Consider the following 27,227-nt stretch of genomic DNA (forward strand, 5'->3'; position numbering starts at 1 on the left):
GCTCTTTGCTGCTGAAAAAAATGGGAAGAAATAAACTTTTCAGCTGCATTATATAACACCTCCTTTGTGTTAGACAAAATTGCATTAGAATAACCCGGAGTCATGTGTAGGACTCAATGTGTGCTGCTGAGAGATCTCAGTCACCTCTCTGTGTGACTGTAACTCAGCATTACAGCATCGCTACTGTGTTGGGAGGAAAGATAGTCTTATGGCTTAAAGCGAAGAGACCCAATACTGCTGTCTGTCTGTGTTGTAAAGAAACCCATCCTTCAAAGTCTGGAGTGCCTCTAGAGAAAGCTGTCCAGGCAGAGCCTGGAACTTTTCCCCACCTTATGATGCATCCTGTTCATAATCAGTGACGAAAACAAGAGTGTTTTCAATGGCGTTCAGAGATCTGGAGGTGGGATTCTTTTCGGCAGATGTCAGCTGGGTGGATATACAGAAATGACACAAAATGCACCATAACTGTTGTAATGTGGTTCTGGGAGTGGGATTAGGCAGCCAGTCACACAAACAACATACTTGGTAATTGCTAAGATTTCAAACAGTAGTGTGGGTGTTTGGGAGCCGCCAACGTGTTTTGAACGCAACGGTCTTTTAGCCCACACCAGGATGGGTGGATGCTACTCAAGTAGTATCAACTCTGTATCCAGGAGGTATCTCTGGGGTTCTGGTTTGCTACATACCTGCTATAACTACTGACAGGCTGCTGCTACTGTTATGTGGGAGCACTGAGGTCTCTTGGTGGTGTGAATTGTGGTGGTTTGATCAGAAAAGTTAGCTGAGTGGACTTGGGCTGGGGAACATAAGGTCCTTGCGGAGTGCTGGCCATGTAGACCATGGCACAGGACAGGTGCTCTGATGTGTCTCCCTGTTCATGCCCCGTGCTAGAAATGCCTAATCGAAAAAGCCTTTGGGGAGAGCGGAGAACTTGTTGAGGAGCGCCCTGCATTGCCTCTTTGCATGGAGAAGGTGCTGGTGGGGACGAGCACTGCCTGTGTGCCTCCATCCTGCCACTCCAGGCACGTCTCAGCCCCTGCCTCAGGGGGTCTCTGCCACCTTTAGAATTTCTACAGCGATAGAATGGAGGAATGACCCACTTGCTGAAAGGTTTTCTCTGGGCTTCCTGGAGCACATCACACACAGCTCCTCTGCTCTGCCCTGGGTCCTCCTCCGTGTATCCCCCATGTCCTTGTCTTCCTCATCTACAGCGAGGATGCTGCAGGGCAGCAGATAAGGCTATAGAGGTAGACTATGCCGTCCTTCCCAAGAGGGCTGGGGACTTGGATCACCTCTGTGGGTAGCACTGCTGCAATGATCAGGTCCCCTGCGGTTTTGTGTAGGCAGCTGTGGGATCCTGTCCTTGTGCTGCAGGAGGAGATGCCCTGGGATTGTTTCTCTGTGCCTCCTGAGCTCTGCCCTGTTGATATTTCTCCTGATTTTTCTTTTAGAGAGAAAATTCATGTCCTGACATTCGCTGCGAGTCCAAGTGGGCACTGACGTATCTTTATTATGCGTGGCTGGAGTGTGTGTGTGCATTTGACTGTCTTACTGAGCAGAGAGCGTCATTTGTTTGCTGTCGTGAGTAATGTGATCTAAGCAGAAGGTGCAAACTCCCTAGATTCTTAAATTAAAATCTCTGCAGAGCGACTCAGGGGAGTCTCCTGTCCCAGGAGAATTAATTAAGCTCCATGCAGTTTGCTGTGTGTGACTCAAGGGAGTCTTCTGTCCCAGGAGAATTAATTAAGCTCCATGCAGTTTGTTGTGTGCTAGGTCTTTTAAATAGCTTCTTACAAAATAACGGCGTAGTCGCTCTGTGCTAGCGTCGTTGAGAGCATCAAGGATCCTGCCAACTCTGGTCTCTGTAGTCTTGTCCTCTCCTGAGAGAGTGGCAGCGAACTGTGCGCTCATGCCGTGTACGGCACCCGGGGAGGGGCTGTGGCTTGGTGCTGTTGCTTTGATCAAATCTGAAGTATGCAAGATTTCACTGTCGTGAAACCCTGCATGTGCGTTTTGTGCCTTGCAGCTCCTGGGGCACGAGCGCTGAAGGCAGGGATGGCACAGTTGTTCTTGAGCCATGACCTTGGTGCTGCCCCTCCGCTGACAGCTCCCAGGCTGCTGCGGTTTGGGCTCGTGCAGGTTCTCCTCGGGGTCCTGGCCCGCATGGTCTGACACGCGCTCCTTGGCTTCCTTAGCACACTTTCAAGGGCTTAGATGAGCCAAAGCCTTTAGAAATGAGCTCTCTTGGTCCTTTGCTGCCTTGACGCCTACAGAACAATACTGGAACCCCAAATGTGGCAATAGAAGGAACTCTTCCTGCAGCTTTGCTTTGGATTGCTCTGGCCTACAGCTTGCCTTTGGGAGCGTGTGATAGCGCGAGCAAACAGCCGTGAGACTTTTGCTGGGTGTTCCAGAACCATCTCTCCTTGCTATAGTTAGCACAGGAAATACTAGAGTCGAGAGTGTGGTTCATCTTCATCTTACCCAATTTCAGGACTTTGGCATCTAGTTCAAGACATTCCCAAGAGAGATAAGAATTTGGTCTCAGTCCCTCTCTGCTGACCAGAGAAGGGCTAGAGAGTGGGTTTAAACAAGGGCACGAAGTGTTAGTTGCCACAGAAGGGTAAATCTTGCGCTGACAAAATGCCGAGGTACTTGAATGTATTGCTTATCCCAGGTTTCTTGCTGCATGAGCAATTTGTGGCTTAGATTGGGATTTTTCATGGAGTCTAGATTCATTTTTTCTGCTTGTGAATTTTCCTGTGAGCGGTATGAACTCTCTCATGCTTTGATTACCTCGTTCTTTTAACTTCTTCCTGCTCTGTCCTCTTTCCTCCTGTCCAAGCTTTGTGACTATAAATTCCTCCAAGACTGTGGGGTCTTTGACTTCAAGACCCATTGCTGATATCCAATTTCCCTTTTTTGAGAGTGAGAATTTAAAATTTTAAAATTACAATTTAAATTTTTCCAGCTACCATCTCCCTACGTAGATATTTCAGAAAACTAATTTTTGTCAGTGTATTGTTACTATTAGGTTTAAACAACATAGGTGTCAACAGTCTTTAATGACTGAGCTGTTCACTATGGATGTGCTGGCAGTGTTCCGCTCTCTGCTTAGTGACAAGAGCAGGACTGCTGCTGTAGGAGGACGTAGGTCCTGATGATGCAGGAGGTCTCTTCTCTCCTGTTTTCCTGAGCTGCAGCACTGTCAGATACTGTCACAACAGATTCCTGCTGCAACTCCTCTGGGCATTACTTCTGAAGGAACATGCGAAGGTGGTGGGTGTTCTTTATTTTTCCATGTAATACTCCTGAAGAGTCCTGCTTTTGTTTAACTTGCTGCTGTGCTCTAAGTGGAGTTATGTCAGGTCTTTCATGTATCTGTGAGTGTTTCAACACACATTTCTTCACTCAGTTCAGTGTCAGTTTGGTGGATTGCATAAATTTGTGTGCATCAGTTTCTCATAACTGCTAGTACTCATCAAGGCCCCTTTTATTCTGTTGATGTGATTATTGCAGAGACGTGAAGGCTATTCCATGCTCATCACATTGTAATTGAGATCTTTGTTATTCGGTAGTTTTCCTCCTTCTCGCAAATGTATGTCTAGACCGTCTGTGCTTCTCTGCAAAATCTCAGTCAGCTTCCCTTCCAGCCTGGAGTCCAGCTTTGACATCTAATGCACAGCGAGTACTGAAAAGTGCCCTCAGAAGGGCAGCTGCCTTTGCTGGCTGCGTTGTGCTACCGCATCCCACCTCCGCACTCGTGAAGTCATTCTGATGGAGAAGAAGCCGGAGAAGATGGTGGTGTTTTCTCTGAGGCAATGGCAGTCTTGTCTTTGCTGGTTAGACTCAGTAGCACAGTGTACTAAGGCTAAGGTCCCTGGTTCATGTCTCTGTTAAATCAAGCTGTGCTGGCTGTGTAACATGCAGATGTGATCTGCCAATAAAACGAAAACCTCTCTCTAGATGAATCAGGGCTAAACTTGTCATGTCATCAGCTGATTACCTCTCAGTACTACCTGCTTATTTGTATGCAGCTTTTGCAGTGTCGTACACTCAGAGTTATAGCTCATCGGCCTGTGTATCTGTAAGGCACCTTGTACTTCATCTCATTTATGTGAAACAAGTTTTCTTTTTTCTCTCTTGACAGTTAAATTATCCTGAGGAGTCTCTGCTCAGAGACCGGTTGAAGGGTTTTCTATCCAGTGCCATCAGTAGACTTGGTGGGGCTTGAACTACATCGGCTGTGACAGTGGAGGCAAAACCGAGCTGAGAGAAAACCATGGTTGTGTGGCTTGTATTAATACAGTGTGTTGATAGAAGAAATAGAAGAGAATGGGATGAATAGAGCAGCTACCATCTGTTTGAATTTTGCTCTGACTTTATTTTGATCAAGTCAGTGGGTAGCCAAGGAGAGGGGGTAAGTGACACGTTAACGGTACGGGCTGGTGCAGGTAAACTGGGGTGACTGTGAGCACAGTGAGGGCAGCGAAGGAAGACAAAAGGTTTGGCTAAGGAGAGACTAGCCATAAGGAGCTAGCATGGCCAGCAGAGTCCCCTTGGCAAAGGGCACATGCAGACATCTGTGGGTGATCAGCTGAGGCACAGCCAAGGAGAAGCTGGTGGCACTTGGGAAGCAGAAATGTAGAAGGAAACCACTGAGATAATAGGCAAAAAAATTAGTTCGAAGTTTGCAGTGTAATTGGCTGGAAAACCCCCGTCGCACATTGTACTGTTGCAGGAGTCGTTGCCTTACTGGCTGTTGCTAAATAACTGTGGTCAAGCGTCCACATTCCTTTGCTCTTAGGCTGACCTGCGGCATCTGAGAGCGGTGGACATGGAACAGCAGTGACAGAACTGCAGGTTCAGCCTGGGCTGGGCATCAATGTTTTTGAGTAGCTCTGTGCTCCTTGACTGTGCTTCTGACCTGTGGAGGAGAGGTCTGGGTATCGCCTGTCCTCTGGGAGCTCTGGCACTTGGGATTTTACCATCCTACTTCATCTGCTTGGGGAAACAGGAGAGTGAGGTTAGAGACACTGCAGCACCTTTAAACTCAGGCTCTTAATTCTGAGTGACACTGTTTTCACTGTGGAACAAGGTGGGATGGAGGGCAGCAGTGCTTCTCTCTGGCTCCATGTTAGCCATTTGCAGTTTGGGTCTTGGGAAGTGCTCGGTACTAATTTTTTGAGCCTGTGGTTTGCAAACTGAGGGTGAAGTGTTGGTTCAGATTTTAAGACAGATCAGTTTCGGGTATTGGCAGAGACATGAATAGAGAGAATGGTAGATGAACTAACATGCTCTTGGAGCTTTTGAACTAGTTGCAGACTAAATTTTATCATCATATTTCAGCATTTTTTTATGTAAATCACCATATTCTCTCACTGATAATGTACCTGAGAACTTGCTCATTGTTATTTTTTCAACATGGAATGACTGCTGATGCACAAAAGAAGCTTCAGAGTCTTTTCCAAGGGTGTAAGTGCCCTGTTTGTGACTGGTGTTTATGATGTCTGGCACGGACAGACATTTCCATGGTAAGCCTTGGAGTCCCAGAAGTGTTGGGGGAAGAGATCTTGGAAGTCTTGAGCCCAGCCATCTGCTCAAAGCAGGGCTGTTGCCAGTGCTACGTGACATCAGCCGTGGCTTTGACTGAGCCTTATAACCACCTCCTGGAGTGCAGGAGTAGCTCAGGAGTGCTCTTGCAGCTGCATAGCCTGATGTTAGAATTGTAGGATTGTTTAGGTTGGAAAAGACCCTTAAGATCATTGAGTCCAACTGTAAACCTAATACTGCCAAGACCACCACTAAACCATTTCCCTAAGCACCACATCTACACGTCTTTTAAATACCTCCAGGGATGGTGACTCCACCACTTCCCTGAAGTTGCCACACTCCAGCTCCCAACTTTACATTTGTGTGTTGCCCCAGGACCAAGTCCTGCTCTTTTGCCCAGACAGAAAGGTAGTGTGTGCAAGGAACATCCATGAGGCACTTGTTCTGCTGTATGGGTGAACCATGATGGTCATCTCTTTCTTCATCGTAGTGGGGATTGCATGCTAATTGTACAGCTCCCCCGTGTGTCAGAGCCTCTGCGTGACCATCTCTGGGGGTGCTTATGCATTGAGAAGGACAGTTTGGGCAACTGCCAATCCTGGCTAGTGTCTAAAGGTACAGCCTGGTACTAGACAGGCAAGAATCTGGAAAGAGAAAGAACCTCAGCACTGTACATTAGCCTGTAATGATGCAGAAGGTTAAACCTTGCTTCTTGCACAGCTCCAGCTGCACTGCTCCAAAGCGTTTTGCATTTGGCTGTGCTGAAATTTCCTCCCAGGGAGATTAAATTACTCTTTCTTCATCGTTCTTATCGATCCCCTATTGCTGGCTGTGGATGACAAATGGACTTCTGCCTCCTTCCAGCTCTAGTCGCTCTGGGAGGTACATTGCGGCTTTGTTAATCTTTTCCCCTTTGGGAGGAGATGTATAAAAGGAGTGGGGAAAATCCTGGCTACACAGGTTGGGATATGCTGCTGCATCGGGTAGCAAAGCAGAAGGTTGTTTTGGAGGTCAAAGCCATTCTGCACTTAGGTGCTAAATGGCTGTTAGGAGCGTGGCCTTTTATGGCAGCTTGAGCTGGAGAGGGATTTTCTGAGGTTGAGCACCTCTGAAGGAGGGGGACAGTAGACATGATGCCTTGGCATGGAGAGTCTTCCCTGTTGCAGCAAGTCTTCATCTCCTCCCCAAGAGATGCTGGTGTGCTTGCAGTCTGTGAGTGCTTGGCTGCTGAGTTTTGTTGGCTTGGCTTGCCAAGGAGGTGGGTGGCTATTTCATCTCGCTGTTTGCCGAACGTCCACTCTAGACTGTCCATTGGCAAATATCAGCCTGATTGTAATGCTGCAGACCGTGGAGAGGTTGTTCTACAAACCTGGGGAAAATGGATGGCTGGGGAAAAGGTGGTCACTTGAGGCGCAGGTCTGTTGGGTACAGGAGAACAAGGACAGCAGCAGGATGTTACAAAAGTCCTGGCAATAGGAGACTGGAGATTGTATTTACCATATACCAGGGAATGCATGCCTTGACCAAGGATCCCTTTCCCCTGTGGGTTGAAATGAGAAAGCTTTTCCCTCTTGGAATATTCATAGGTTTGCTCGCTGATGTAGGCCTTGATGTGTGATAAGGGTTGAGCATACCCTGCCCAGTTGATTCTTAATGTATTTCAGTAAAATCTCAGTCATCCACGGGACCTGAATCCATCAGAGAACCAGGAACTGCTTTTGTGGGGTCTTGTGGGGGTCTCTCAAATAAGATTGTCCAATAATCCAAATACTGACATAGTATTTGAGATTAGGGTTAAGGTAGGTGAAATGAGTATTAGCATTAATGCCTAAGCTGTGATAGCTCACCGATAGGAGCATTCAGAACCAGAGTAGAAGGCTGAGGTGATGGTTGGGACTGGGGTGGAGATACCTTCTTCCCTGGGCTGCCAGAAACGGTTTAACTTGGTGTGGTTGGAGACAGTGATCCAGTTCCTATGTGCATCAAAGAAACAAGGCCAAGTTTAAGGCAGGTGCATTTCAATTTTTTTTCAGTTGTAAAAGAGAAGCTAAAGACTCAGGTAGTCCTGGACTTGTAGTCCAACTCTGTTTTCCCCTTTGGCCATGGGAAAACTGATGTGTGTTAACCCCACTGCTCTTGCAGCATGTTTAAATTGGTGTCACCTGAAGATGAGGGAAGGGCAGCTGCAGGGAAACAGCAGTATATTGAACTGTTCCTTCTTTCCTTGGCCTTTAACCATTACCCGTCTCTTTCTTTCTCTCCTTTGCTGCCTTCTGTGATGCTTGGATATGCAGAGCGGCAAGGGCTTTTGGAGAATATCTTTCACAAAACCATCCCGAAGGTAGAAACGGCTCAGGTAAGAGAACTGACATGCCTTGTTTATATCTGTATGTGCATGCACCTATTTATTATGCCTTAAAATGAAAGTGCATTTATTTATCATAAAGTGTTAGTGTGAGATCTCAGCAGCAGAGAGACAGGAGGAGTCACCCTCTGGATCTGTGCAGCCCTTGAGGAGAGAAGGCAGTTTGGTGACTCAAGGGCTGAGTGGGCTGTGGGGACAAGTTCAGTTTTAGTGGACAAGTGCCCTGTCATAAATTCACCCCTAGAGCTGATGTCCTTGGAAGAAGTTTCAGCTGGGAAGTGAAAGACTGCACTGCGCAAGGCTTCTGCACTGGTTTGTCACTCCTAGCTCTTGCTTTCACTGGGGAATAAAAAAAGGTGAGTTAGTGCGTTAACTGATGTGCTTCGTCTATGTGCAGCAATCTGTCTTTGCTGGCAAAGGTAGCCTCTGGATTTATTCCCAGGGTTTCCTTCAACAAAGGAGGTTTGCCTTGTGTAGTTGAGGACAGCAACATGTGCCAGCTAATGTGTTAATTTTTCAGGTGCAGAAATCGCCCCTGTCAGCCTAGGATAAGTTTTGCTTGATGGGCAAAAGAGCGTGAGAGAAACTCATTTGACTTCTAACGGGGCTGTCTTCTCCGTGAGGAAAGAAAACATTTTGCAGACAATAAATTCACTATAAAACCTATAGAAAATCCCGTGGAATCCACAGAAAATCCTGTGTGAATAAGTAGCAGATTATCCCCTGCAAAACAGTCCAATGCTAGAGAGCAAAGTTATTAAATAGAATGTAATGTAGAGTGATGTTATCATTTTAGGTAAACTGTAAGTGTGTGTGCTTGTTTAAATCTCTACAGGCAGGAAAAGCCTCTTGCTGAAAGGAAGCCCAATCACACTAGTCTTTGACAGCCAACTGAATGAGTCCCTGCCTTTTTTTCTTGGCTGTGTTCTAATGACCTTCAAGTTGTCCTTGGCTAAACTGTGCTAACTTTGTGAATGGAAGGGCTTTTAAAACAATGTCCAACACTGCTGTGTTCTTTGATTATGCTTTTTTTCAGGCATGAGAAACTCTAGTGATACATTACTTAAAATAGTTGGTCTAAGAACAGCCCATGGTGATAGGAAGGGGAGGGTAGAAAAAGGCTGGGGTTTAATGCAGCTGAGATGAAGCATCTGCGAGGCAGAAGGGGTTGGACAGACAGCCCAGAGGCAGCCCGGGCAGGTCTGAGGAGGCTTCCCAGAATGGCAAAAGCATCCTTTATCATCACCGTCATAGTACCTGTGGGCTCATGTTCAGGCTGAAGAGAGAATCTCTGATGGAGAGGAGGGGAAATGGCAGATCTGTTTGGGTGCCTGAGACCTGGGGAGCCCTGGTCAAAGCCAAGCAGTAGGAGCCCCTCTGATGCCCGCTTACAAAGCTGTTGTTTTGCGCAGCTTATGGGGTGCTCTTAGTCACTCGTTCCTCTCTCTGACTAGTTAAGGAGAACATGGAAATGGAGCTGATGTGACTCCTGGGTAATGTGCCGTTGTCAGGCTCCCCAGACCAGCGCTTAAGCCCCCTCTGTGCTTGTGACATATCTGTAAGCTCTCCAGGGAAGCCCTCTCACACCCACTGGCCCCTTGGTGTATCAGGCGTGAGGTCGTATTTGAATCCAAGCGAATTTAGTTGCCGCAGATAAGAATCAAGCAGTGAGAGGTACAGATGGATGTACCACAATCCTTGTGGGATCCTTAAGTATTGACTTGGAAACAAAGTGCCCTAGAAATTACTCTTAATGTTTATAGAAAAGGGGGAAAAAAAAAAAAATCATTTTTAAGTCATCTTTTGAAATTCTGCAGTGTATAATTTAACATAGCCTGTAACATTTCTTTATAAATAACCATGGTAGGAAGGTTGCTATCCCATAAAAATGTTCAGAGTTGAAAATTTGGCTCCCTTTTGTTTGTCTCAGTAGTCCAATAACAGAGAAGTCAACTCTTTCCTTCCTGCAGAAATTCTCTAGTATCAGTACTGCTTTTGCAAGTTTCTGAATGCTTTACCTTTCGCTCAGCAGAGTGCTTAAGCTGTTCGATTAGCTTTGACCCAGTGACTCCAGAGAAGCAAATGAAGCTCCTCTTCTACATAGCTTGAAGATGTAGCACATATATGGAAGTACCTGAATCTGTTCAAACTCATCAGCTTGCCTGAAGAGAGCAGGGAGAGGTGGTGTTATGGCTGTACAGGCCCACCAGTATCCTCTAGTTAAATTCCTACTTGCATGTGTTGGTGGCTTAGGTCCAGAAAGCTCAGCACACTGAAGAATTGAGTCCTCGGTGCATGTACGTCTCTGTTCATAGCACTCCGGGCTTTCCCCGTGAGTGTCTTTACCTAGTGGGATAGGCCTGCTAACCCCGGCTGTATATGGGGGTGCTCTGGGCACTGCCAGCAGACTGCAGCTGGGGCAAAGGCTCTAGTCTAAATGTGACTGGAAGGAGGCAGGCTGTGACTTCAGTAGTTCATAGTCCAGAAAAAAAGGGTTTAAGAAAGTTTTGAAATCATTGATAGATGCAGTGAGGGAAAGGGGTTGTGGTCTTTGAGGAGCAGGGAGGTGGCAGAGCCCTCAGTGGGACAGTGGAGGCATAAATGGAGGAGGGAAGGGCAGGATCCTCCCCTTCTGCAGATCCAGGAGCTAGAACCTGGCAGAGGACAATCCTGATGCAGAAAAGGAGGTGGGTGTGAATCTTGGCGATGACCGTTCTCTTGCTGCTCTATCTGCTAGTTCAGCTCCTCGGCAGTAGGGTGGAGCTCTGTAACTCCTCGGGCAGACACAGGAGACCCACCATCTGGTTGGAGATGCCAAGTGTGCAGAGACTACCCCAATGTACTCCATTTCTGCTGCACTTGTTCTCTGAGGATCGTCCATTTTGGTTTGACTTTTTTATCTTTGGAGTCCCTTGACTCCAAGGTAAGGAGATGGTATAATGGCTTTTGCATCCCACCTCTTCTTCACAATTCCACAACTGATCAAAGAGCTTATTCTTTGGTGGTAACTTTTACACCCCAGAGTCTACTTCTGGTGGCTCCTCTGGAGAGCTTGTGTGTATGCGTGTGGCAGAATGGCTTTGAGAAATGGTGGAGTGGTAATGAAGAACTACAGAGGGACTGCAGATCAGCAGGATGGGCCAGCTGCCATGTCTGAGCATTTTGATGAGGGTGAGTTATTTGCAAGGCTTTTTTCACCTTCTGTTTTGAATAAAATTGCACTCTGTCCATGCTCTGCTTCCTTCACGAGGGAGGTGGGTATGGAATTGAACAGCAGCAGGAGGTGGAGCGGATTGCAGGGTACTGCAGGGTATACATGTAAGCAAGAAAATGTGAGAGTATTTGTTGTTGGTTACAACTTCTGATTCTTCGTGACGTGAGGCCTGAGAACTTCATGGCTCATAAATATTGTGTGACTATCCCTATGCAAGTCTTCGATGTCTAATTCTGGAGGAGGCTGTTCCAGGTGACTGGGGAGGTACATTTACCTCTTCTCACTCATTCGCTTGGCTTGGAGTGCACTGACCATATTCTTGTGGTTACAGCAGGGATAATGGCAATACAGATTTTTCTTCTCTTTGTTTCCCTTTTGGAACAGGGCAGCTGCCTGGTGACCGAGTACGAGTTTCTGGCAGAGGATGAAGGGATTTTCCCCTTGGGATCACTCAGATTTTTTTTTTTTTTTTTCTCCCAGTCTTTGAGATATTCTGAGGAATTGGAAAAAAGGGAGGGTTGGACTCTGCTGCTGGCAGGACACAGGTCTGTTACGGGAGCTGATGCTGAGGTGGTAACGCATCTCCTGCTCTCTTCCTGCCTCTGTTCACTGCTGGCTTATTCATGCAGGCTGGAGGTCTGGGAAGGTCCCCAAGAAGAGCACTCTCCCATGTTCAGTGTTCATTCTGACTGCAAGGCTGTTGCCAGAGTCCTTGCTGACTCTTGTAGCTTTCTGGTACCTTCCAAAGACTTTCCATCTTGACTATGGCATGGTTTTAGTGTAGGGGTGGGTGTCTCTTGGGACAGACCTAGAAGAAAGACAGAGAAAAGGTTTGAAATGTTGTGAAAAGGACGTGTAAAAAGGCTGCAGAGCGCAAAACACAGAAGAAATAATCACTTGGAGTCTCACCAGAGCTCATGGGATAAGGAGTTTTGGACATTCCCAGAGCCCCCTTCTCCCACCTTAGGTGTCAGAGGCCCCTCACTGAGATTTCTTAATCTCCATGTGCTGGGACTGTGAGAGGAAAAAGACATCCAGGGCATGGGGTAATGAAATTAGAAATGACAGCAAGCAGAGCATTTGAGAAACTTCCTGCCTGGGGAGGCAGTGATGCATCCCGGTGAGATGGGATTCAGACACAAGGATCCTTTCCTGAGGGAAGGAAGGGAGCTGTGCTGGGTTTTTTCCCCGAACTTTTTTTATCAGGCAGTTTGTATTTTGCTTGCTTGGGTTATTTGGAGGGCACCCACTGCTGCTGGAGTGCTGGGGCCGTCGCGGTGGGATGCAGCGCTGGTCTGCCTGCGGCAGGCCGCTGCTGTGGGCAAACCGCCTGAAAGGCTCTGGAAGCAAGAGAGGGCGGACCATCCCAGCAAGTGTAAGGTGTGCTTGGTGCTGCAGAGGTGATGGGCTTTGGGCCAGAGCTGCCTGGCAGGTCTTGACCCAAACTCGCTGTGGTTACTGCAGAAACAGTGTGGCTACCCTGACCGGTTTGCATCAGTGCAAACCAGAGGGGACAGTTACCCGAAACTGGAAGAAGCTTTTTTTTGAGCTCAGAAGAAGTAATCTTCACTTCTTTCCTTTGGTTTTGGATCATGTTTCAGCCATCAGTGTAAACACTGAGTGAGAAGAGGGCACTTGTGAGCTTCCCTGAGCCAAGTGGCAATGGGTGGTGGGTGGCAGGAGAAAATCGTGTTTCCGGAAGCTACTGTGCCACGGGCAGAGACTGCACTGAAGCAACCGCTTGCGTTTGCACCCTGGGCTTCTGCCGCTCCGGCAGAGAGGCCGTGAGCGCGTGTGGAGGGCAGCAGCCGTGCGGCAGAGCGGGTTCCTGATGCTGCCGGCAGCTGACTTGGGGCTTGAGGAACTCCAGCACGAGGCTTTGCAGGTGCTTCAGCCCAAGCAAGTGACCTGTGAGCTGTGCTTTTAGCAAAGCTATGAAGTAAAGCTGCAGCTGTACAGTGCTCTAAGAGGGACCTTCAGTTTGCCAATCACAGAATCACAGAATCACTAGGTTGGAAAGGACCTTTAAGATCATCAAGTCCAACCATTAATCCAGCACCACCATGTCCCCTAAACCATGTCCTGAAGCGCCACATCCACACGTTTTTGAACACTTCCAGGGATGGCGACTCCACCACCTCCCTGGGCAGCCTGTTCCAATGCCTGACCACCCTCTCAGTGAAGAAATTTTTCCTAATCTCCAATCTAAACCTCCCCTGGTGCAACTTGAGGCCATTTCCTCTTGTCCTATCACTAGTTACTTGGGAGAAGAGACCAACACCCTCATTGCCACAACCCCCTTTCAGGTAGTTGTAGAGAGCGATAAGGTCTCCTCTCAGCCTCCTCTTCTCCAGACAACCCCAGTTCCCTCAGCCGCTCCTCATAAGACTTGTGCTTATAAGACATAAGACATATAGACATAAGACATAAGACTCATAAGACAATGTTCAGGCTGTGGAGCTGCCAGTGGAGCTGGATTCAGGGTAAGCACCAAGTCTGCCTTTTTCTCTAGAGGGTGTTCACCCTGTCCCCAGGACGGAACCCAGTAGAGTGTCTGGCCCAGCTCTCTCGGCGCATCCCTGTGCGGATGTGGTATGGCTGGCCTTGAGCAACGGAGGTGGCCCTTGCTGCGGAGAGAAAGCAAAAGAAAGAAAAAAGACGAAAAGAAAAGAAAAAAAGAAAGGAAAAGAAAAAAACAGGAGAAAAAAAAGAAAAGAAAAAGCCCTTGCTGCGGAGGGGGTTGTAGGCAGCCTGAGTTCAGGGCAGAGCGGGGATGTGAAATCTTGTCTCTGAGGGTTTCAGGCTGCTTCAAGGATCGGCCAGCACGGGTATGGTGTGGGTGTATCCTAAAATTTGCCACGAAATATGTTGTTTGCTTATAAAGTGAATAAAAACATAGGTCACAGTGTTACCATGGAAATGGTACCCTTGGAATGGGTTGTGTCTCACAGTAACAATGTCATCTATTCGCATTAGTGTTACATGCCAGACTAAAAGGTTACTCATCTATGAGGCACAATGTCAACAGCGTCTTCAGTATGTTTGTTTTCTAGGCCCATTTCAGCGCAGAAGACTAATTGGAACCGTTTTGTCATAGTTAAGTGACCTTCTGTTTTCTCAGAGCAGCTCCCTTACGGAAGCAGCCCTTGCCTTTTCTCTGTAGCTTTGCAGAGGAGTGCGTGACGTTCCTTCCTCGGGAGCAGTAGGGTCAGGGTGCCCGGTAAAGTCACGGTGGGGCTGGCTTGGTCAGGCTTTGGGTAATGCTGTAGCGAACGTTGTACATGACATTCGCTCACTTGACTCTGAAGATACTGCACGGCTGAAATGCCACTGTGACCTTTTTTTAATTGCTGTATCTCCATTTTTATCTCCCTGCCTCATGCTTCAATATCTTTGAGCACATTTCCTGGATTTTACCGTGCCTATGTCTTGCCTGCGTTTCAAGCCCGCAGCCCAGCGAGGTCAGCTGCCAGCCCGTCTCTGCGCTGGCGGGGTCACGTTGCGGTACGTTCGCCGTGCGAAGGACAGAGCTGACATGGTAGGGAGCTTTGCGTTTCGGTTCCGAGGCACGCTCAGGGAGGCAGCGGAGCAGAACAGGACCTGACAGCCTCTTAGCACACCTGAGGGGCAGTGGCAGGCATACGGGACGTCTCAGAACTGAAATGTCGAGGGAACCTGCTCAGCTCTGCTGTTTGGAAAGATGTGACTGTTGTTGCAACGCCCTGGGCTCTAGCCAGTGCACCCGTCTGCTCTCCTCACTGAGAGCATCACCTGGACTCCTACTGGTGTAAAATAAAAAAAGCATTAAGTTCATTCCTGCTACTACAAACAATGCTGCGAGTCCATATACTGTAAAGCTAAAATCTTTCCATTTATCTTCAGTGGCTGAGACAGTTCTTTCATTTAAAGTTGGAACCGTAAACATCAGATCCAGAGAGGTCCAGCTGAGGTGGAGCAGGGAGGAGAGAACTGTTTCTCTGAAATTTATTTTTCTGAGATGATGGATGTTTTTTTTAATAGGGTTTATCTGCATTACTCTTTGCCACTTCGCTTCTGATGCTGGAGCTGAGGTTTTAAATCTAAGGTGCTTTAATCATCAGTTTGGCTGCTACGTACAGTAATAAATTTGGGACTTTTTTTTTTTTTAAGCTTCTGTCTCTGCCTTGTGGCTATGTTCTGCCTTGATTTATAAACTTCTCATCCCATGGGGTTCCAAGGCAGCCTGCATCAGACATGAGTTTGGCTCGGTGAGTTCCTCCGCTGTTGTGAATGGGCATCAGTCAACTGAGGCGTATCCCAGCGTTTTACCTCCTCTGGAGAAAAGTTGTGACGGTGAAAGAAAATGTGAAAATCCTTCCATGGTTAGTAACCTGGGTCAGAGCAAGTGCTTAAGTTAGAGTTACTGAGTGAGAAAGGATGTATTGTAGGTATCTAATAGTAATAAGTACCTAATTATCAGGAACTACATGTATCGAGAATGTGGATTCTTTCTTTCCCCAAGACACTGCAAATTAACCAGTACAGATTATCACTGCTGTCGGCGGTCATGTCTTTGATACGTGTGCCAAATGACTGCGTTGGGCAGTATTGCGTGGAATGTGAGGAAAGAAATATCAGAGAGGAGTAACTGAAGCCAATGAGATGTGTTCAAGTAAAGAACAAGGCGGGTGGGAAGGGGATTTGCCCCCAGGACTGGACTGTCGAGCCCCCAGGCTCTGGACAGGCTGTTAGACTTAGCCCAGGTGGACAGGGAAGCGATGAAAGTACGACTTGGATGTTTCTGTTACCAGTAGACACGTGAGCTACAGATCAAGCATGTTGGTTCTCTTCCCTTCATCTTGGTGTTAAGTATCTCAGTCACAATAAATCTATGTAGAGCACAAATCTAGGTGAAAGAAATCCATTTGAGGAACCTGGTTTGTCTGCTCCAGGGAAGCTTTGCAGCTGTGTAAGACAGAGGTGTTGCTGATCAAAGCAAGTGGGAGAGCAGAGCTTGTTACCAGGTCAGCTTCGCCGGAGTGGCTGGAGAGCAGCGCGCGGTGCCAGGCTTCCCGAGCCACGCTGGCCTGGGCTGGCCTGGCAGTTTGAGGGAGCAGCTGGTTGTGGGAGAGGTGGCAAGAGCAATGTGCAAATGAACTGAAACGGAGCAGCAGTAACCAGGCAGAGGGTGTTAACAGCAGTCTGCTTCAGCTGACTCGTAGAAAGCAATTCCAGTCATTCCTGAAGTCCCCTGTTACTGTTTCTTGGTTCTCTTCACTGAGTATCCCTGTGGCTTAGATTTAATTCGCCATTGATTTCTGGACCAGCTTGACTTCTTTCCTAGCAGAAGCAAACTATTAACCTAAAATGCCGTAGTGGAAGCAGGTGTGGTGCTTTGGTACCTGAATCCAGTTCACTGCAAGCACGGACTAGAGAACTGCTCACTGGTAACATCCCTGGGCTGCTGGTGTATGCGAACACATGTGTGTGTGAGTGCTAGTGCAGACTTGCTCCCTGAAATGGTGCAGGTTTGTTTTTAGAAGCCAATAATTCATTATGATGGATGTTTGAATCTCTTTTCCTTCCATAGTAATTTTTTTTCTATAGATAAGTTCTTTATTAACTAGAAGTCTTGAATAAAGCTTCCCACTCCCTTTGCATATGAAGTTGCTTCTCCAGTGTGTAGTTACTGAAGGTGCTAAATTGAATGAAAAGAAATAATTATCCAATTGTTTGACAAAGAGAAAGCATACTGTGTTGATGTGGTGGCAGACCTTTGTAGTATAGACCATGAAAACTCCTAGAGAAGTACAAGTGAAAACACTTTGAGTAAGGAACAAGTAAGGTAGGAAGAAGGGATTATCCTCACTTTTTGCATGCTACATCAGACAGGTAGTTTATGTCAAATATACCTGGTCAAGAATTGTAACCCTGCCATGATTCCTGTGCAAATTTGACTCTTACTTGAAACTGCTCATGTCCCACTTACATGTCTGTAAATTTTATGGGACCGAACAGACCTTAGTGCTTGTAAAACAGAGACTGGAACTGGTCTTTCTGCACTTGTGATCATCAGCGTTTGCAGACATACTATACTTTGGGCACTCCGTTTTGCATTTACCCCCAGATACCAGAGTTCAGAAGCTCTCAGATCGCTGAATTGCGGCGCTGTCAGTGCATGGGGAAGGGTGCACAGTCCTGTCGGTTTGCTCTAATGAGGCCATACATCTGCCGTAGCAGTAGTCCTTTCAGGAGGAACAGGGGCAGCTCTCAGCCACTATTTTGTGGTGTCTCCAGAAATATGTAGCGTCACTGTGCCCACACAGATTAGTAAGTTTGACAAGTTGAGAAGAGTACTTAGAACTGGCCTTTGTTTTTAATTTTAAAAATTGTGTGCTTGGCAATATTGGCCAGCACAGATCTTGGTAGATCTTGAAGATACATTTGGTGGTGGTTTCCCAAGACATGCCCACTCTAGAACACAGTCTTGGAACTGGAGAGGATCTGAGTTGCTGGAGAACGGATGTGGTGGCCTGCTGCCTCTTGAGGGGTGACAAGTGGTTGGAACTTTGGAGCCTGTGAACACTTTTGGCACTGGTTGATCCATGACACCATATCCTGCGGCTGGTAGAACTCAGTGGACAAGCTGCTGAATGACAGCTGGTGCAGCAGCTTCTTCCGCTTGAATGGCTTGCAGTTGTTCTGGTGATGTCCCTTGTAGTCCATCACGCTCTCCTCCTGGAGGAGGTGCGGATAGCCGTGCTGTCTCTCTGTAGGAGCCCATGGGTGAAGTAGACCACTGCCCGCCTTTCATATTTTACCTGGACCGTATCAGTGAGGTGCATGATTCCTCACTATACCTAGGCAGGTGTTTTGGACCTCATGTGAAGTCTGGAAAGAGCATCAGCTATAGATTCAAGAGGCATAGCTCTTTCTTTAGGACTCCTACAGGCTCCTTCTCCTGGTCAGCTGAAGGAGTCCCACAGCTGCCAGCTACAGTATGCAGAGACTGTGAGGTCTCACTAGGAGACAAGTGAAACGAACCTGAGTCGTGTCAGCCTGAACAGTCCTGACAGTCATGTCTTGAGTGGCCAGAGACGTATTTATCTCCTAGTGGTGCTGGAGGAAGTTATATCTCGAGCAGAAAAACGAGGTGAGCGTGACACACTGTATTGGTACCAGCTAAATTCAGTTCAGTCTCGGCTGCAAACAGAGCAGGGGAAGAGGCCCTTGGCAGCATGAGCACAGTCCAGGATGGGCGTCAGATTCAAAAGCTGAAGGTGTACATCCTCGGCTTGGGAGGGCTCTTTTCAGAGGGGCACAGGAGCACTTCACGGGAAGCAGAATGTGGCAGCAGTGAAAGGTCCATGTTGCACACGTACAACGTCAGACTTGTCCTGAGATCGGTCTCTTCCTCTTCCATCTCTTCGTGGCCAACTGCAAGGTAGCCAAGCCTCAGATTGTTGCTGAGTTCTTCCAGGTCATGGCTCAGTAGCTAAATGAAAGATGTTAATTACTTATCTAGTGAAGCAAAGGGTTGGGTTTGCTTTCTGTCTGTGCTGGACACCAATGATTTTATTTTTCTGGGGTAGTAGTCACATGAATAATGCATTCCCTGCTGAGCCTTTTTAACAGTCCCCGAGCTGCTTCCCATCTGAAGGGAAGTGTAAGAGGTAATTAACAGCCACTTGAAAAAAGGATTAGCAGGTGGGTGGGAGCTACTGCTGGGTTCATGCATGGAATTGCCATGGAAATGCTGAGATTTCCTGGCACTTCATCCAGTGTGTGGGCTCCAAAGATAGTTGCGCTCATGGGCCCCTCTCCTTTCGATCTTCCTACCCTACAAAGGGAGTGGCTGTATTTTCCTTCAGGACAGCTTCCGCAGGCTGCACTGTTGCCATCGGCACACGCGATGAGGCCTGCTAACCAGGGATGCTGCAGAGAGTGGGACGCTGTGCCGCAGCTGGCGGCTGAAGTCTCTTTGCATTTCTTTCGTATCAAACCAAGTGGCAGAAAATCGGGGGGGGGAGAAAAAAACAAACCCTGGTGGTTTACACCTTCAATTCTAAAAAATAATAACTTGATGCACAAAACACTCAGAGTTTGTCGCTTCTTAGGGGAGTTGGTGCTGGTCCTCATCCTGCATACTTTCACCAGCTCAGTAGCCCTTGCATTGCCAAACTCACTGAAGCAGACGGGACCGCGCAGCTGAGCAAGGGCTGTTTTGCACGTAAGCATTTGCAGGCTGTGCTCCAAGAGCTGCATTTGCTTCTGGTCTTGTTTGCTGGCCAGTTGCATGCTTAAAATATTGGGCTTATCTGTGAGAAATGTCTCTCATTTCAGTACCAGCTCTGGAGGTTTACAAGGCTGTGGGCACGTGTTCATTTGAAAAGGTTCCTGGGGGAACCTACCATATCGTGCCCTCCCTTCCCCTTTCTGCACCAGTAACAGCCAGCCTCCTGAATTTGTCGGTGTCTGGGGTGCTTTGGTTTTAAGGAAAGTGTGCCATTTGTTTCAGATCACCTGTTAGCAGACTCCTACATCGGGCAGGAGGACTCCCCGGAGATGCAGCAGGCGGCACAGAACAAGCGCAGGCTCTCCGTCATCTCAGACGGCAAGTTTGAGAGGAGCTTCTCCGAGGAGCAGGCAGAGAAGATGCCAAGCGAAGGACCGAAGCCACGAGTCTACACGATCTCTGGCGAGAGGCCGATGCTGTCGGACCACGAGAACGAAAGTATGGAACTGGTGGTGATGAAGGGGGCTGCCCAAGAGGAATGCCACCACGGCCACCACGTGCACAGCGCTGGCGGCTCTCACGGCGTTGGCAGGCATTGCAAGGGCTGGCCAGGCAGCCGACAGGGCTCCAAGGAGTGCCCAAACTGCACCCGGCTGGCTGCCCCTTCCCAGCATTCCTTTGACCTGGAGCAGCATCAGTCTGGCGAGACCGGGTGGCACAGAAAAAGGCTGGAGAGGATGTATAGCGTTGATCGGGTGTCAGGTAAGTAAGGGTGGGTGCTGGGTGCTGGAAGGACACAAAGGGACTCATCAGCACAGGGGTGAAGGGTGACACCCATCTCGTCGCAGCATGGAAGTTTTGTTGCCGTGTGCCTCGAGGTGGGTCCTGGAGTGTTTCCCCTTCGACACGTTGCCGGTACCTTGCACCAGCATTCATGGAAAGGGATTGTCCAAGGAGGAGTCTGAAAGAAGCTGAGCTCAGTTTGAGGCCAGCTTGTCCAGGCTCCACTGTCTCTGCTTCTAGCTTGTAAGCAGCAGGTGACCTGGGTGGTTTTCATGACAGCTTCATGTAGCTTAGTGAGGTGATCCCTGTGGACTCCCTTTCTGTTGAAGGAAGAGCAGGAGAGGAGGGGCTGTGTCAAAGCACCTACATTTGTGCCCACCCAGGAGGCAGGACCCTCTCTCCTCTGCCTCATGCTGGGGCTGAAGCAGGTGAAGCCTTTGTGAATGTGCCAGAGTGCTCAGCGGGAGCCTCAGGTACCGTGTTCTGTACTTTGGTGCGGCCCCAAAATGCTCACCTGTGTGGCTGGAAGCAGTTTGGCAGGGTCCCTCGCGTAGTGCCGCCTCACGGTTTTTCCACAAATACTAGCAAATAACACGATATTGGACTTTCTTCCCCACTCACTATCTATTTGCTCAATATTTTCAGGGAATAGGGCTTGTAATATTGAATTACATTAAAAAAAAAATCCTGATGGTCTTTAAAAACTTAACTATTAATTAAATATATGTCACAATCGATGTGGTTTGAATTATAAGCTAGTACGCAGTCCATCTTTGCCTATCAGCTCTCTATGTGTCTGGCAAATAGTCTGACCTAATTTGTCTGGTTGTTTTGTTTTGGTTTTTTTTGTAAACACACATGGAGGCTTTTAGAATGGAGCGTACAGCCAGGAAAGGTCAAGGTTTTCTCCTTGAAAAGAAATTGAGTGTATGGACTGTGGAGATCAATGTGCATCTTTCCGGGGCTCATAGTTTTCTACTAAATACCATAGTGATATTTACTGCAGGTAAAATCACAGAAAGGTTGGGTTCTGGACCATATTTTCATGCCTAGATGCTTGAAATTATGTGACTAAATTAATACATGCACTAATACTAAAAAAATAATGATTTAAAAGTAATTGTTTATCAAGTGTGCAGAACACATACAGTCCCACTAAGTCCTGTGCATAGTCTTTAAGCACTGTTCCTCTGTTCCATGTGATTTTTTTGGGGCTTCATTTTCAGATGCTACATGTGCAAGTTTAGACTTTATTATTTTTATTGTGTAAGTGCAAGAAGAGGAGTGAGAAGAGTTTTCCTGTACAGAAACCTTTTATGGTTTTATGGTCATATATGTTTTACCTGTTAAAAGATGGCTCTGCATATGATGATGCAGCCAGAAAGCTTGTGTGAGGATAGAAACAGAAAGTCAGGCTTTCAGGAAAGGAGATCACAACCCCAGGGGATTCGTCTGGGTGCTGAGTTGAAGCAATTGCAGCCTCACGATGTGTATTGAATTGAGAAAGTGAAGCTTTCCTGTTGTAATGCTGATGGATTTGTGTTGAAAGCTTTCCTGAGCAAATCAAAACTGTACTCTGCACTGTGGGACTGAAGCAGGTTACTTATACAGAACCAAAGGAAAGCTCCAGATCAGTAATGGAGCAGATCAGCTCCTCATAGCTGGAGCTAAATGCCTCTATTTGCTGGAAAACATGTCATAGCAAATGCTATAGAGACATCACAGAAGCATTAAGGTTGGAAGAGACCTTTAAGATCATCAAGTCCAACCATCAACCCAATACCACCATGCCCACTAAACCATACCCTGAATGCCATGTTCCATTTCTGGAATTTGGGATTTATAATATGTATTTTCAACTAGGCAGCAGTTTTTGCTAGGGCCAGTTATCAATGTGAAATGGAGATTTGCCCTTCTGAAAATGTATTGCAGTAGTTACTTAAATGGGAACAAAGTGGTCAGTGCTGAACCTGCAGATGTCTCGGTGAGTATTTCATGTTTCGTACAGGCAGGCAGCAGCTACCCTCGGTGCTCGTCTCAAGCTGCCGAGCGCTTGCACGTGTGGCTGCGCAGGCAGCACTGTGCCTCTGAGACCACATCCCGTCCTAGCACTGGCATCATGGAATGAAAGTTTTCTCAGCTTGGTCTCGTTTGCGCTCTCTGTCAGAGGGAAAAGCTGAGAATTGAATGGCACAACTGTCGCAGGTTGCAAGAAGTATTTCTTGGAATGTCCTTCATGCACGGCTAGCAGAGAAAACGGAGCAGAGATGAATGGAGACGAGAGAGAGAGACTAATATCCCCAGAGGCTCACTTCACAGTAGTGCTTTCTCTGTTTGGATTTACATGATGCGTTATTGCTGCAAACCAACACTCATGGCCGTCAGGCCAGATTGGCATAATTTAATACGGATTTTTATGCTGAGTTTATGATGCCTAACACCATTCCAGAGGAGCACAAGCTGTCGTCTCCTGTGCTGCTCCCAGCATCTGATACAAACACTCATGGACAGAGGTGCTGAGATTTTCACGCAGCCCGGCAAGTGGCTGGAGATGCTGAACGTGCTGGTGGTGTTCCTCCAGTCTTACCCAGGCCCATGGTTCCTTGACTGTTTCATCACAGCTGATGGTAACAAGAAAGGAGAACAAGATGCTCTGCCTGGCCGAATAGGAGCATGCTACCTGCTCCTGAAGACAAAATACCCGTACTCATAATTGAATTTTAATGAGCTGGATGAGCTCTGGAGCTGAGCTGTGCTCCCTAGTCCCCAGCTGTGTGCTTCTCTGTTACTGTTCTACTTCTGGCTCGTAAAGAGGCACCTCTGAAGGGTCACAGATGCTTTATTCTCCACTGAGTGCTGTGGGTAGGGGAGAGGCATCTTTCCTATGTTGACTCCTGTCTATCAGAAAAGGAGGGGAGGCTTCCAGCGATCGTGCAGGCAAAGCCTCATAAGGATATTGGCTGTTGTTCATAAGCTCTGCTTTGAATCAAAGCTAGTGGCTTAAAAGCTGTAAAATCTGCTAAGATTTCAAACAAGTAATTCATTTACAGTCTAGGCTGTTTTGCATTTCTTCTCTATCTGTTTTTTGAGGGAGAGCAGACATAGGGACTTCATAATAAGTATTTAGCATACTAGAATGCAGTTTTCATTTAACACATGTATTTCCTTAGGGTGCCTTTATACAAGGCTTGACATAAGCTGTTAGCTGAGAAGGAGTGTCTGTTACAGCTTTCTATACGATTTCTTGGAAGCTTCACTTCAGAGGAAGCCTTCCCATTTGCATTTAGCATTTTTTGCATCTGTAACTGCAGCCACTTTTTTGTACTTTCAGGGAACAGCAGGATCAGTCTGTAGTAGATGATGATCTGTACAAAATATTTGGTAAGATACCTGGTCTGTAGTAATTACGTCTGCAGTAGGCATGCACAGTTTGATTGGGTATTGGCCAATGGAAGTGAATTAAAAAAATACTCTTGACAATGCCAGAATATTAACGACTGATATACTGTAATTGCTAATGATCTTAAAACTTGAACGAGTGAAGGAAGACACACGATCAGCAACACGTGACAAGGCATTAAGCAAGAGAGCCACAAATGGAGTGAAGCAAGATGAAAAATCGGGTAGCCCCAAGCCCCAGGGATCCAGTCTGCTGAGTTTTTTGCACATCTTGTGTCAGTGGATTTTAATAACACCTCTGATTCCCTGCCTGAGAGACTTCAGCCTGAGAGTCGTCAGTAGGAGCTGCTGCTTGGTCAAGTTCCTCCTTCAGGTCACCACCATCCCACACACATAATTAGTGACTTATTCTGCTGCCCGCTTTTTGGCTTGGTGGTCATTACGTGAAGATGATGCAGTATCCTAACGCAACGAACTCGGAAATAATCCGCAGTTGGTTCAGGCAGGGCAGTCTACAAACATAGGGGACCAAATAAGCACAAACGTATCTGCAGTTGATATAGTTGACGTGCGGTTTGACTTCTGAAACCAGAAAAACTCATGAAGGGCAGGTCATCAGGAGCAGCCGTCTGAAGGGTTTATTGACACTTCAATGGTAGAAGAAGAGAGCGTACCTCAGGCTTACAGTTCTGAAGAAAAGAAGGCAAATGCTTTTCGTCTTCCATGGGAGGCTGTATCAGAAAGAACTGGATGAATGAGACATTTCAAACTAATGGTACTAAGGAAAAGGCAGGGCTGGAAAATGCTTTTAATGAAAAATGTTTCTTTGCCCTGTGTGTTGGTTTTGTTGGGTTTTTTTCTTGTTCTCTTGTCTCTCCTGTAATTCCTGGATTATACTAATCTTCCACACTTAGGGTAGAACTTTCATTCTTCATTTAGTAGCCTGATAGACAGGCTTAGCACGAATTTACAAAACGCTCGTGGCAGTGTGCGTATACCTGAGGAGGATGAGACTGTCCTGCTTGGTACAGGGCAGGATGCTGAAGAAAAGTGCTAAGAGGAGGAGCTTGGAAAAGCTGTCTGAAGGATGTCTCTGCCTGCTGGATTCTCAGGTTTTGCTCTCTCTCTTCCAGATGATGTCCCCATACGAACCTGGTTCCCAAAAGAGAACCTCTTCAGTTTTCAAACTGCTACTACAACTATGCAAGCGTAAGTGCAACTGCTGCCGTAGCTTTTATTGTGTATCTTAAAGTTCGCGGCCCTCTCAAAGCTGTATCTGTGAGCCTTGAGCGATCGAGTTGTATGTTCGGCACCGTTGTCTGGGGGTGAGAGGGAGAGAGAGAACCTTGTCTCGTACTAATTTCTTTTTTGCAGTTACTAGTTCTCTTTCCTACTAGTCCCACTTGTTTGGTTTTACCTTCTTTAACTCCTTGGGCTACCCAGCTCTTCTCCGCTTCCCTTATTTTCTCTGTGACACTGTGCCCTGTCCCTGGCTGCCTCTGCAGAGCAAGGGTCCTGTGGGAGCACCAGCTGAGACCCTCCACCACTTGCTTCTGCTGCAACTGCTGCCCCAAGGGAACGTTCTTTCAGGTTTGCATCCGTCTCTCCGGAGGAGTGCGTCTCTGTGGGATGAGATGTAGCCCTACAGCTTCTGTGCTAGTCTGGTCATTTGAAGAAGGTGTCAGTAAAATCTCTGCAAAGCGTGAGCAGATGCGAGTTAGGAACAGCCTCTCCCTCCACCCTCCATGGCCGTTTCGGTGCCCGTGGTTGCTGTGCATTGGGAGCGGGCAGTTCTTGAAGGACTGAAGAGAGTAAGGGAAGCCTCATTTCAAGGGTGTACCCAGCTTGTCAGGAGATGTCATCTTCCTGGTTTCAAGTATTTCCTACCTGGCTGGAAAGCTAAGGCAGGCAATGAGGGAAAGGAGGTACTGGTCTGCCTTCTAAGGCCCTTCTCCAACCTTGTCACGTTTTTCCAGTGTCCTTCTTCCAATGCCTATGTCACCCTCAGATCTACTGCTCTCTTTATTTCTCCTTACCTAAAATCTACCTATTTTTTCTTACCCCAAATCCCTAAAAGAGGCTGATTGATGGTGGGATGACCCAGACTGGATCAGACCTGTAAGGGCTGATGCAGGGAGGGCTGGATCCAGTGTTGGGGAGAGGAGTAGCTGCTGAGATATTGGAAGGGATCTACCTCCCCCAGAAAAAAACGCTTCTCTTCATGCCCTTTCGCTCCAGCTTGGCTGGAGGCGTGACCCACCCTCCCAGCATGGGGAACAGCACAGGAGAGGCATTTGCCTGGTGCCGGTCTGCGGAATCTGATGCATGGTGGTGGGGTGTCTATCCCACCCTGACACTGGGAGTGGGGAGCCTCCGTGGGCTTCTGCTCTCTCTGTATTGTCCTAGTGCTGCTTCTCTTACATGACCTCTGTCCCCTGCCTCCTCTTCAGGGACCATAAGTCTGGTGGCACCCAGCTGGCTGATACCCCTGGGCACCGGCCGGCGGGGTTGTGGGCAGTCTGAGGGCAATCTGACAGATACTTGCTGTGCTCTTCAGAAATGTCGGCTGCTAACGGTGGTTATGATATTTTACAGTTCTGAGCTGACACACCAAACCACGCACAAAATCAGCACATTTCCTTTGCCTTCAGGCACCTCCTGTGCTATCTGAAGTCATCTTGGCTGTGCGCAAGGTTTGCTGCAGGATGACGGCCCGGGGCAGGGCTTAGAGGGCTTGAAGGCAAAAGCGAGGTTGGTTTGGGGAATGGTGCCCTAAGGAAACCCCTGAGGAGCACAGCTCCTTTGTTTAACGTAGCTTCTCAGTTAATATTTCTGGCGATTCCGTGCTGCCCCAGGGAGGATTTAGCTTGGTCAAGTAGGAGTCTCACCGCTGAGAAACGTTTAATTTGAAAAGCAATTTCCTTCCACCTAACGAGAAATATTCCTTCTGGAGTGAGAATTCCCTCAGAACGCTGGCCGGGGCTGAGCACTAATGAATTCCTCTTCTCTTTCTTTTTCCCTGCGTCTCCTGGAATGTCTAGCATCTCGTAAGTATAATCTTCATTTTTTTAATTTCCTTGTCTGTTGGTGTCCTGGATAAACTCTCCTCTCCTGTCCATCATACTCACTCGTGCTTTCCCTGTGGTAGGGCTGTTTGTCAGCTGGCAAGAGGTTAGATGGCTACACCTGGTAGGCCTACATGGATCACACCGCAACCATCCTCGTCTTCGAAATGGAGACTACAGTTGCTAGCATGCTTTGCCCCTCTTGATCCTGGTGCACAGAGGTTCTGTGTCTGCAGGCTCCTAGGTCCATTCCTCTGTAGCAGGGATGATGGCTGCTCGCCCCTATTCTTTGGGCCGTGCTCTGGCCGCTCTTACGTTTGCGTTAGGAACAACTCCTTGTCCGGCCACCGACCCTAGAGGGGGAGGACCTTTGGTTTGGTGAGTCTTTTGCCTGGCCCCTGACTCGCATGCAGCCTGTCTGTCTGCCTCGGTCAGCCTAATCTCTCTCTGTTGTCTGGTGAGAGCTTCCCTGTCTGTGTGTCGTGTCCCCTCCAGTTCAAAGCTGTGTAGTTGGTTAATGGCTTAAAATGGTTTCCCAGGGCGTTCAGGGGCTACGCAGAGAGGAAGAGACGGAAACGAGAGAATGATTCTGCAGCTGTTATACAGAGGTAGGGCCCGTTTTCCCCCATAGCC

The 27,227-nt window shown here is 47.7% G+C and overlaps 1 protein-coding gene across 1 annotated transcript in view; it reads left to right on the forward strand.

Moving 5' to 3' along the window:
• Positions 1–27,227, forward strand: part of NSMF (NMDA receptor synaptonuclear signaling and neuronal migration factor) — a gene marked incomplete at its 3' end in the record, with an annotated part of 46,940 nt that overhangs the window by 1,738 nt on the left and 17,975 nt on the right. The window contains exons 2-5 of the mRNA XM_082008974.1: positions 7,848–7,909; positions 19,630–20,109; positions 24,663–24,738; positions 27,134–27,202. Of these exons, the coding sequence (XP_081865100.1) occupies positions 7,848–7,909; positions 19,630–20,109; positions 24,663–24,738; positions 27,134–27,202 (687 nt within the window). The remainder of the gene's footprint in view (positions 1–7,847; positions 7,910–19,629; positions 20,110–24,662; positions 24,739–27,133; positions 27,203–27,227) is intronic.

Source organism: Phaethon aethereus (genome assembly GCF_964289735.1).
Source record: "Phaethon aethereus genome assembly, chromosome: 20".
Classification (NCBI taxonomy): Eukaryota; Metazoa; Chordata; class Aves; order Phaethontiformes; family Phaethontidae; genus Phaethon; species Phaethon aethereus.